General features: G+C 44.2%; 1 protein-coding gene across 1 annotated transcript in view; it reads right to left on the reverse strand.

Moving 5' to 3' along the window:
- T265_03894 (hypothetical protein) overlaps positions 1-11,519 on the reverse strand; it is a gene marked incomplete at both ends in the record, with an annotated part of 40,649 nt that overhangs the window by 5,815 nt on the left and 23,315 nt on the right. The window contains 5 exons of the mRNA XM_009168486.1: positions 2,059-2,152; positions 2,817-2,926; positions 3,968-4,189; positions 7,796-8,106; positions 9,248-9,305. Of these exons, the coding sequence (XP_009166750.1) occupies positions 2,059-2,152; positions 2,817-2,926; positions 3,968-4,189; positions 7,796-8,106; positions 9,248-9,305 (795 nt within the window). The remainder of the gene's footprint in view (positions 1-2,058; positions 2,153-2,816; positions 2,927-3,967; positions 4,190-7,795; positions 8,107-9,247; positions 9,306-11,519) is intronic.

Below are 11,519 nucleotides of genomic sequence, written 5' to 3' on the forward strand. Positions count from 1 at the left end.
CACTGCATTGTCAGTGGACTGTCGATTGGGGGATTGGGAAGGGATATATGCATTGATGGCGACAGCTTGGATGCACGAGCGCCATTGAGGACGTGACTGGGCCATGTCTCACAATGTCTTTAGCCATTGATGTGGCTCGTCTCGGGGTCCCCATCTAGGAAGACGGCAATGACCAGCGCAGCTGTTTGCTGGTAATGGCCTACATACTTCGCTGCCAAGTCATTATTTGACCGCCTCTGGCTCTCTTGCAACCTTCACATGGTTGGGCGAAAAGAGCCCTTCGAGGAAGTCGGTCGACTGGCATACGCAGCACGTGGCCAAGCCAACGCAACCTGTGCAGTGTGATCAATTCATCTATCGAGGGTGAGTTATTTCTCCCGAATACCATTCGACGTACTTCAGAATTGCTGATCCGGTGTTCCCACCAGATTCGGGCAATGCTCCGAAGACATCGATGGTCAAACACTGAAAGTCTTTTGACGTCCTCGGCGCACCGGATGCGACACTGAATACTATACGGGGAGTTGCACTACATCGAATCAAGCAGACAAAAGGTTAATCAAACCGTAAACTACCATGAAACGTTTGGCTACAGGCAAAGATCCATTGTTAGTGTTCCGTGGAGTATGACGTAGGTGTGAGTTATTGTTACGCTCCAGCATTTACTTTTGGTGTGCAATAATTGTTTACCGCCACGATGAAACCGTGCTCAAATGATGCAGATCATTTCACTTCATCCAAGAAGTTATGTGAAATAGATAGATATACAAGGGAGCATGAATGTAAGGAGGAACGCCCTTCGCCACAAAGTCGGTTATTAGCAAACACCAACTAAACAGTCACACACTACTGGACAGGAAGGTAAATATGTCATTTGTACCTTATGTTTAAAAAAAACTGCACATCCACACTCGTCTTCTTGAACTTTCGTGGATATTCGGTGACTATGACGCAATTGTGAACGAACGCTGCAAAGCGGTTCCACAGGTTCCGTAATAGATCCAACTTGGTGCACTTTCCATTTTACGCAAGGCGGAGTTACGACAGAATCACATATTAATCGCACGTCTCGTCAGTAGTATCCGCCGCTACACACCTTCCAGTTTAAAGGTCGCTTGCATGCCACCAATTTCCAGTTACCACCGTTAGGTCGGCCTCAGTAGCTGGTCTATTCGGTGGCTCTTCTGGTGTATCATGTCATTTACACTTTTCGATCCTAGACCGTCGTGAATTGTATAGACGTTCTCCTGGCGGTCGGTAACAACAAAGAGACCTTGCCATCGACTGCCCAGGCTCCACGACTCATGTCCAGTCCTTCCAGGATTTTGATGATCCTTCCACCTGACCTTCGCGCCTATGGGGAATGGTCGTGCCTTTCTACTTGCTGTTTTTTCCCTAGTGCTTTCCTGAACGGCCGTCAAGTTTTCTCGAGCTTTCCTTCTTTCTTCTAACTCTTCTGGAGACAAACGTGTTGCGAGCCACGACCCAATTTCCTGCTCAACTGGAAGACGCGCATGTCGACCGCACACCAGCATGAACGGCTAGTTGCCTGTGGTTGGCTCTATGGGAGCACGATGTGCTAGCAACACCATCGGCATGTTCACCTCCCAGCCACCGGCCACTCCTTGATCGTTCAGTTAGACCATTTGTTTGCTGGTGGTATGGTATCATCCTAAGTCACTCGATGCCCAGCTTCTACAAGCAACTCCTAAATTCTTCGCTCTCTCAAAACCAGCTGATAGCTTTCCGATTCCTAAAGACAAATGCGCATTTACAGTCCATGGGTCCGTGGATAAAAATTCGGTCCCGATTCGATATTAGAGGATAAGGAGATACAACACTCGTAGGTGTCTGATCGTGCCACGAATTCGAGTATTTTTTAAAAGAGGTAGGGGATTAGTTCCCAGACTAAGGTCACAACATTCCTGGATGTATGTGTGAGGAGACAGTTGAGTTTCATTAAGCGTACACCAGTTGACCATATGTTAAAAAACGGGACTGAAACAAAGTCTCTCAAACGTCTTTGGTTTTCGTACTCGTAGCCGAAGCATCACTTACTTCGCCATACACGTTTTCACCAGGCATCCAGGCTTCAATATCTACCTTTCGATGAGCAGAATTTCCCAATTCGGATGTGGGCATCTCCAGCACTCTAGAAATGCATTACACAATACCATTTATGTTGCACATATAACGGGGAAAGAAGAAAGGCGGTATTATTCAATAACTTCCCGCAGAAAAGATACCTTCTGAAGTATCTAACTAGGCACCAACACACATCTGGTAGATGCATACCGAGTTTCATGTGGTTTGATCCTATCTAAGTGAATGTCTCCTAGCTGTACACTTCTCATTTTACTAAAGGTTCGAGATGGACCCATGTGGCCGACGGATAAAATCAGAAAACTACTGAATCCCAGTGGCGGAATCCGGTCCTTCCGAAACAGGCGAAACAACACCATTTGATGTTTTTACAACGTTAATCACATTTCACGGACGTTAATGCAGTAAGGAGCTTATCGATCGGCCGAGTGTACATGTGTACAACCTGATCTATACACCATTGTTACCTAGTACTGTTGGAGATATGCGAGACAAACCAAACAACCAACAGAAATTGTGAACAGAACATGTTTCCAGCTGTCAGGCGTCGACATACTGCAAACCACATAGTGAATTTCCTTCCGAAGTTTCCAAAGCTTTAGACGTAGGTTGCAGTTTTGATGGCTTCCAACTGGTGGATGTCGTCTGATCAAATTAGGGATTTTCGGAAAACATGATTATCCGAGAAAGCAGCTGTGTAGAAAAGCACGTACCTGAAGTGTAGTCCCAAATCTGCAAAAAGACAGATTTGGAATTTCAAAATCTTGTTGAAAAAGGCATCTGACGCGGACATGTCGGGTGGCGTGAGACCAAACATTTCAACCTGGGATAAAATGAAAGCTGAAGCCAATTATAAGCATCAAAGAGGAATGGAGAGTTGAAAGAACCCAGCATGACAAAAAAGATGAAAGCATGAGAGAATTTCATCCTGACCACTAAATAACAAGAAGCCTAACGTCCACCTGGTTTTTCAATCACTGTCACGCGATGCATCGAATTACGGGCTTCAGCAATGTGAAATTGTGGATACTACGATACCCGGCCTCGCAACAGTGCACTCGTGTTTCATTACGAACTAACCTGAGATGACATATTCTACGAAGACAAATCTTCACATGCACGAACTGAGAGTAGTTTGACATGCTGAAGATTTAACTGTTTCACTGTCCTCTACGAGGTTGTTGCTAGGAAAATAGGCACTTTATGCGGAAACGCGTCTGTGCAGCTGAAATCCACGCTTAGCACTAGGGGATCCCGTGTTTTCCCGCCTTTAAAATTATTAACCCCTCTTACAAACGGGAGAATGGTACGCTCAATGAAAGTTTTCCCTCCAAAGCTGTTTTGTCTCGGGCGCTCAAGTTGCTTCCAAATCGGCACAGTGGTTTGATTGCTATGAAACACCGAGTGTACTAACTCTCGGGTAGCACCAAAGGCAACTGCGAACTACATCGTTATATTCCTACGTCTATGGGACACATGGTGGCGTAACACTACCTTGTTGCTACGGTGTATGCCGAATCCGATAGTTTTGCTAGCCTCGACCGCGATAACATGCGTAAAGAACCGGACTTCACATAACGCACTAGACAATGACACTCTAACAGACGGTTCCGCCAAAACTAGTGAGGGGGAGATTGAACCATGTGAATATGCTATTGCGTCACAGAAGCTGTGATAGCGGAAACAATGCCCCTCTTTCACGCCGATTACTTGTGTTACAATGTGGAGAAAGTTGGCCACTACCAACAGAATATTAGAAGCAAATGGGTTTATAATGCTTCCACATTTCACACACGGAAGTAGTAAGAAGTTATCAGTGAAAACTTTCGGCATGTAACATCGGGATGCCCATTGCTTTTATTACCTTTGTAAATTGGTGGACTCGGTAGAGTGGAGCTTCTTGGTGTGGGGCCTCTTGCCGAAAACACCGACTGACAGCACAGAGTCCAACAGCAGAACTTGTGTTTGGATCGGTTAACTGTTCCTCGACAGTAAAAGTCCGTCCCGCGCAAAAACTGGCCAGACCCATTTCTGCCGTACCCGAAAGGCAGTAGGTCATGTCTTCTGACGAGCAGAGCTTATAGACCTGAAAGGGCAGACAGAACGTGTCAAGAAACCAGATACAACACAAGTGCGTAACACTCGAAAGTAGTTTTGCTTGCCTACAATCATTAACTTGAAACGACGTTTTTGTGCCATCCTTATTACAACTAATCAAGTGGCTTCATCTGTGTTGCGGTCCAAAGGCATATACATATTAATTTCAAACCAAATGGCTTTGAACGTCACCCTATTTTAAATTATGATGCCCAAAAGGAAGTACNNNNAGTTGGTTTGAAACTGACGCCTTCTGAGAGACCACTCCCAACCTTATTTGTACTAGTTAGCTAACGAAGGCCAGGTTGAAAACGCATGCAGAGTTTTTTCGTATCCCGACGCCACATATACCCCCCGACTAAACGCGCTGCAGCTAAGTTTATTTCCGGTTTGTTTAAAGGCCATAACACGCACCTAGCAACACTTCGGAAGTCCCCCTGAAAAGACCACGTAAACGGAAAGGCCAAAAGTAACCACTCTTAGAAAAACTCTAGAGGATCAACCATAATCGATCCGTTTTTAAGGGGATAACTGTATCTGGAGGGAAGTTCACAAAAAACTAGGAAGCGGAGCTACCGCATGGAAAGTGTACACTAACTTGCTCGAGGTTATTTCCTGGATTTCTTCTCGACTGCAAACTTATCCTCTTGAAGAACATCATCAGAAGAAATTAACCTTCGGATTCGAACACTTTTGACAAATCTCGTGAAGGTTCCGTTGTCACCTACCCCATCAAGAGACGTTTGAAAAGTGCCAAGTAAAAGTGGTCTCTTATTTAAGATACTTTACCAGTGAGGCAGTTTGCAACGGATCATCCGAAACTGGTTTCTTTTGAGGACACGTCTCTCCTGATGGCGATCAATCCATACGGGTACAACCATTTGTTTAAGAGAGCGGACCATCAGTGTTGAACACTGATGTTATGCTGTCCATGACGATGATGATTTGTTTAAGAATTAAGTCCCAAAAAGAGACTGGATTTGGTCGGTCTTTCCAGACGAGAGAGACAACGGACCTGATTGGTTTATCCATTTACTAACAAAGTCTCGGTGAGTGGTACAAGCTGCAAAACTGGAGGATGAGCATTGATCACGAAGAAATTCAGAACAGTCGCAGTTTACAGAGGGTTGGTCCATATATTCAAATGTCACTAGAAGTCGTTTCACTATTTGGGAGGTTTCATTCTGAAATGTGAATAAGTTTAGTACATTCCTCAGCAGCTTGGACAGTCTACCAACCAGGAAAAAGCCAATCAACAATCAGCTTTCTCTGTAGCACTCGAAATATGATCTGAGAGGTATCGTTGCCAACTTTGATCAATCAAAGTGACGGAAGTCTGTTAACACATTTTTGGATGCCAAATCATATAGTGATTTTTCAAATGTGCTAATTTGTCATGTGTATTCGCTCATATGCAAAGCTAACCGATTTATTCTCTCCAAAATCAGTGGTCGGTAAGTTAGAGCTAATCAAATCGAAAACAAATAATCTGCTCAGAAAAGGGGGGAAATCTCACAACCCGCATGACTTTTCCACTTGTGAAACCACCTCTCGAGGAGTCAGCCGAAATAGGATCACGTGACATGAACTGTGTGATTGAAAAATGGTAGCACTATAATGTATCTGAGCGCAAGTTAACCAAGCTGGCGACCAGCTACTCGTGACCGAATAGTGTAGCTCTCAGCTACTAACCAGAAAGTCGCGAGTTTGGACAGTCCCAGAGAGTCTTGAGATGAGCGCTGTCAGTAATTTTCATAGGCTTTCTGCATGGACTGCTTTCATATGAGGGATGAGATTTCACTTAAAACTGTTAAATCACCTCACTACATATCAACTGTCTTGTCATGTTAGTCAAATATTGTTGCAGTGATACTGGATGACGAAAATTACGATTGTAGAGGTAAACACCTAACTGCTTATTAAAGGCAGGAGTGTTGTTTCAGCGAAACTAAATGTTCGCAATCAGATAATATGAAACGTTTGACTCAAGTGAGTGGCCTTTGAAAAGCAGTTGCTTACGGAACGCAGAAATCCTATATTTGGGTCTGAAAGTTATTTTTTGCTAATGGTACGACTGATTATTGGGTTGTATTAGTTCTGGTGAGTTTAACAGTGACTTTGGTTTCAGATTGTATTATGTTGTATTATGTTCAGAATTTACAGTAGGTGTAGTGATGTCCGTTTATATGGCCATTGAGATAGGGTCTTTTGAAAGAATCCCTTTCCCAACTGAGACCATTTGGGCCATTCATTGTTTGAAATATAAGGAAAGAACAGCTGATTTGGCTTAATTGACAAACATCAGACAGCACGATTCCTCAAAGGAACTATGGACACCTAGCTGCAACGGAAGCCGCACAATGTAAACGGGCAAGGAAAAGTTGCTTTGTGGGGAAGTGTCGATTGACCCCGTTTGCCGAAACACTGCTGAGTGCAGTAGTTGGATCTAACCATGAGCCGTCAGTTCTTAGCCCGTTGTGTGGTTAGAGCGCGAATTTACTGACTGGAAGGACCGTGGTCCAAACCCGACCTCTGCCTCTCGATTTCCCCTGTCTAGGCTTGGGCAACCTGGCAGTATCTCGGCCCTCGTGCTTACCCCGGGTGCCATGGTAGCTAGGCACGGGAAGCGTGTTACAGCTGAACTGGTCCGTCATGTGGAAATTCCATTATTCCTGTACTGGCGTGAGTGATATGGCTGTAGGCGAGCCCTGGCACTTCCCATGGGTTGCGTGGTCGGTACGCGCCGTAGAAATGTCGTAGGTGAACAAGTGTCATTGTGCCGGAATACTATAAGCTTATTGTGTAAAAACCTGAAATGTAGTATGCTACAAAAGATCTTTAAATTTGCAAACGCAAGTCGTTTAACATTTCACAATGCTGGAATAGATCTAGCCAATTGCGGAAAATTAACGACCGACTGAGGATGTTCCCGGTGTAAGAGTCGACACAACGTTAACCTAAACAATGCGGTGGGAAGAAGCCCTTGTTTGAAGCTCGGGTGAGGGAGCACGTCTCAAGATAAGTTCTGAACAGACAAAATCAGTCCAGTAATAGTCGTATTACATTTGATCGAAATCTACCTTCCCCACCCAATCAGTGAAGTTACCAGACTGACATTGCTTCAGCCCTCAACACCGTCACAAAACGGAAATGTGTCATTTTTCGAGTTCCACTGAAGCCTTGATGACTAAGTGATTTAGACGAGATCTATGTCCAGGCGGAACGTTTTGTTTGCCTCATTGAGCGTACTTAGCCACCGATCGTACACTTCAAGATAAAAATGTGGATTTGAGATTTCTCGTAATGACTTGTACGTTCGTTAATTCATGACACATGAGGTGCATAGATCAGTTGATAATGTTCCAAGCGTGCCGCGCAAGTGGTGTTCTGTTACTGCTATTTGGGTTATCCACACACGAGAACGATTTTCGAATTTGCACAACTACTCTTCATCAGCGAAGCACGGTTTGTAGAAATAATTCCTCAGACGAGGGTAAGATTTCAGCCGATTCAGTTAGTACTTGTTTCGGCATTGATAATCGTAAACGTACGTTTTTGAGGAAGGTGGTAATGGATGTCAGTGGAAAAAACAAACCTGGGAACGTGAGCCTTTAGTAGGGAATCCACAGGCTTCGATGACCGGCTCAGGTAGTATGTCTGGAACAGAAATCAGGGCAAATCCAGCTTGAGTAAGGCGCTCTAGGGTCAATTCTGTCAGCGCATCCTCAATCTTGGCCAAAGGACCACTGAAGTAATAGGTTCGCAATCCAGTAGCCATGGTTGCGTTTCTGACGCGTAAGTGAGGTGTTGGATGGAAGACATCGAGAGAATCAGGATTGGAGAGGGATGGACCAGTGGGAACCATTGCAGTGGACAGTGTAACAGCATCTTTTGGTTTCCAATCGACTTGAGCAATAAAGGGGATTGGGCGGAGAGGAGAATAAGCGACATGCATAAACTTGACAGAACACAGAGTGATGAACGGCGCGGTTGAAATTTGTGCAAAATACACGAGACTGCGTAGGAACTTATGTAAGGTAAATCTTAAAAGAGAGATCATCACGAGGGGAAGGAATCAGGACTATCTCAAACAGCGGTTCCACTTAGGTGAGGCCATGCGTTATACAACACGTGACGGAGTAATCAACTATTCAAGGGAAGATTGCGGGGTTTATGTTGCGAGAATAACCGTGAACTTGACAACATGCTCCCTGTTCAATGAAGTTGGAACTCATAGCATATCAGTCAATTACGGCGGCCTCTATTAAGATCACGCAGCAGAACCGAACGATAGCTTCCTTATAACTGTTGTCTTAGAAAGGCTTAGAGGAGATCATCCGACTTCGTCCCACAAAGGATACGATGACCCGGGAGAAGTGAAGTCCATATTGGTTGAATACACATGGTTGAAGCTTGTTGATATCGTTGGGCTGATCAGCGACCGAGAACCACAATAGCACATGCAATGGAAAGCCCATACAAACAACTCGATGACGCTAACCACAGCAAATACTCCAATAGGATGGTTTTGGATAGACGAGCACATTGTCTAAGCATACACACAAATCTAACCACATGTAAAGTTGTCGCTCTCCGTAGATACCACCCGAATAAAGAATACTGGGCGGTGGGACTCGTACATTCGACAAAAGTCTCAAGAGCCTTTTCTGAATTTGACCTCTCTGGAGGGGACATTTGTGTAAACACGTTGTTCCCAAACCCTTATACGTTGGTTGATCTCCTTATGTGTAAGGTGAACTCCTTAAATACGAATCTCAGTGTAACAGGCTCACATCACGCTGCATCTTGAAATTCGTCACCTTACTAGAATACCTATGTAATCTGATCTAGCAGATCAACCCAAAGAATGATAAGGTAGAGAATAACGCTCATAGACGGGACAGCTACGCCTTTGTACACTACAGAACCATAAAAAACATGCAACGTATTTCTTGAGAAAACCATGGCGATGAAAATCAGGCTATCCATCACCTGATATCGGAAATACACCAGGAAGACATACACACAGTTCTGACCAAAGACTTACCTGCCAGCTTGCTGCCATGGAGGTAAATCTGTTTAGCCTTCGAAGGATCGCCAACAGGCTGAAAGAAACAACCATAGTTTATAGCTCACAAAGAAGAAAAGCCATTTATAACGCATCTCTACGAGACAAAATTCCGTCCCAATACTGAATATTGTTCTTCAGACGGGGCTGGATATGTGTACCCATATAGTGATCAGAAAAAGGGCTACCGATGAACAGCTAACTGAGTTTAGTATACCGATTCAAAATTCCAGCAGCAGATAGGCGAGGTTAGGTTTTAATCCGCCATCGTACAATCTGTACACATTGCTTAACAGGTAGTTGACGGGATCGATGTTTTTCCGCGCTCGTAGACGTAATTTATCGTCCAATGAGATGCTTCTTACCATGTTCCTATGGATATTCACCTAGACAGGTCCGAGCCGGACATAACCTCCAACCGTAAACACCTACGATTTATTGTACGCCAAGAAAAATAACCGATATACGTAACCCCACCACAAAAACAATTGTCTGTTAATGGGGTGAGTCCAGTGGACACTCGTAGAATGGGGATTAAACGCACGTACTTTGCACGCCGGATTCCAGCTCCTGTCTAATTGAGTATCTTAGTGGACAAACCTCGACCAACTCGAATGTGTTGGCTGCTAGAAAGGTGGTACTAATGGGTCAGTAAAATCACCTCAAAAACAGTATGACTCCAACTGAAGGGGTAATCATCATCAGCATATCCTTGGGGGGTTGTTTTGGAACTCAATTCGGGCATTGGCCAAGTTCAGTCAGTTTTGGAGTTTCGTGTTTGCCTCGCCTATTTCAGCACTACATTCGGTACAAATCGGTTGGAAAAAACAACGAGACTAACGAGGGTTAAAGTGCCAAAACTCACTGCGACCGGTTGTGTAAGTGCTATACCAATCTATGCTGACAAGCCGAGAAGCAGTATGTACGCTGTTTCATCCTTATTGGAAATCATTACCAGTGCGCATCTCACGAAACTTCAGAGCCTCGAACGCGCGACCCCCGGCTAGTAGTTTGAAGGCTTAACCGTTCGGCCACGCGTTGTAAAGCTACGAAACGAGCGAGCCATTCGCACGTATGTACTTCATTGGGATCGATCTTGTGTTACCCGCATAATCATTGGCCCACCTGGAACCGAAGTTCCATTTTTTAATCAGTACCAACCAGATAAAGTCATCCTAAAGATGACGAGACCATCATCAGATGAGAGGCCATTAGGAATTACTTTACTAAGTTACCCAAAACAAAACTGGATGCCTTCGGTGTCGAAGTCGGATAAGAGAAAAACAACCGGCTCCAATGCATAGATTTTCACGATATATGCATTCAACATTTGTTGAAGATAGGTAAATAGATGCTTAGCTTTTAATTTCATTACGCACTCTTCTTTGCACCTCAATTTTGAGGACCGTTTTAACCTTTGCATGCTTTCTACGCAACCCATACAGTCACCACGTTCATCAAAAAGTCTATTCAATGATACCTAGTGAAACATGCCATTACTTCAAAGCCCATATTCTCTGTGACCAGACCAATACGCTTGTCACCAAACTTTCTCCGGGTAGCATTTTCCTTTCTCGTGTCTTGTGGCCTACAGGGTATTCACACCTTTCTTCATGGGGACAACATATTAATTCTGAGCAAAAGATGTACGTCTAATATGATTCAGTATACACTCATTTGCAAATCAATTTGGTTTTCACGAGATTCTCAACTGAATCTCTCGTTTATAGTATTCTACAACTGAATGAGCTGCAAACAGGCCACCTCATGTTTCAGTTGGCACGATATTCGAGATATCGCAGTATATTTGCATAAAGGAAACTACTCACAAGTTTGATGAAGAAATTTCAGCAACCTTGTGAGTAGTTTCCTTTATGTGGTTCAGTATAGTTCTTTCAAATTACAGGATATGATATCGCGGTCTAGGGGGAGAAGTTAGTCCTGAAAACGCTGCTTGTACGTCAGGTGCTTCGTCAATTCAGTGTGTCCAGTGGTGCCATTTTAGGACATCTATTATCAAGTTGCTCTTGCATTGCAAACTGCCATCTAAATTGCCCATTCCCAATGGGACGACTGTTGTTGACTAAAGTATCTGCCTCTATAACAGTGCGCTACCACTCACATAACGAGTACATCCTAACCTAGGTGATCAGGTCGCTTTTCTGGACCGGGACACTTCGTCTGCTTCTTTAGGACGTTCTGCCTCCAAGGAACAGTGCTATATATATATATATATATATATATATATATA

This window comes from Opisthorchis viverrini, assembly GCF_000715545.1.
Source record: "Opisthorchis viverrini unplaced genomic scaffold opera_v5_59, whole genome shotgun sequence".
In the NCBI taxonomy this organism is placed as follows: Eukaryota; Metazoa; Platyhelminthes; class Trematoda; order Opisthorchiida; family Opisthorchiidae; genus Opisthorchis; species Opisthorchis viverrini.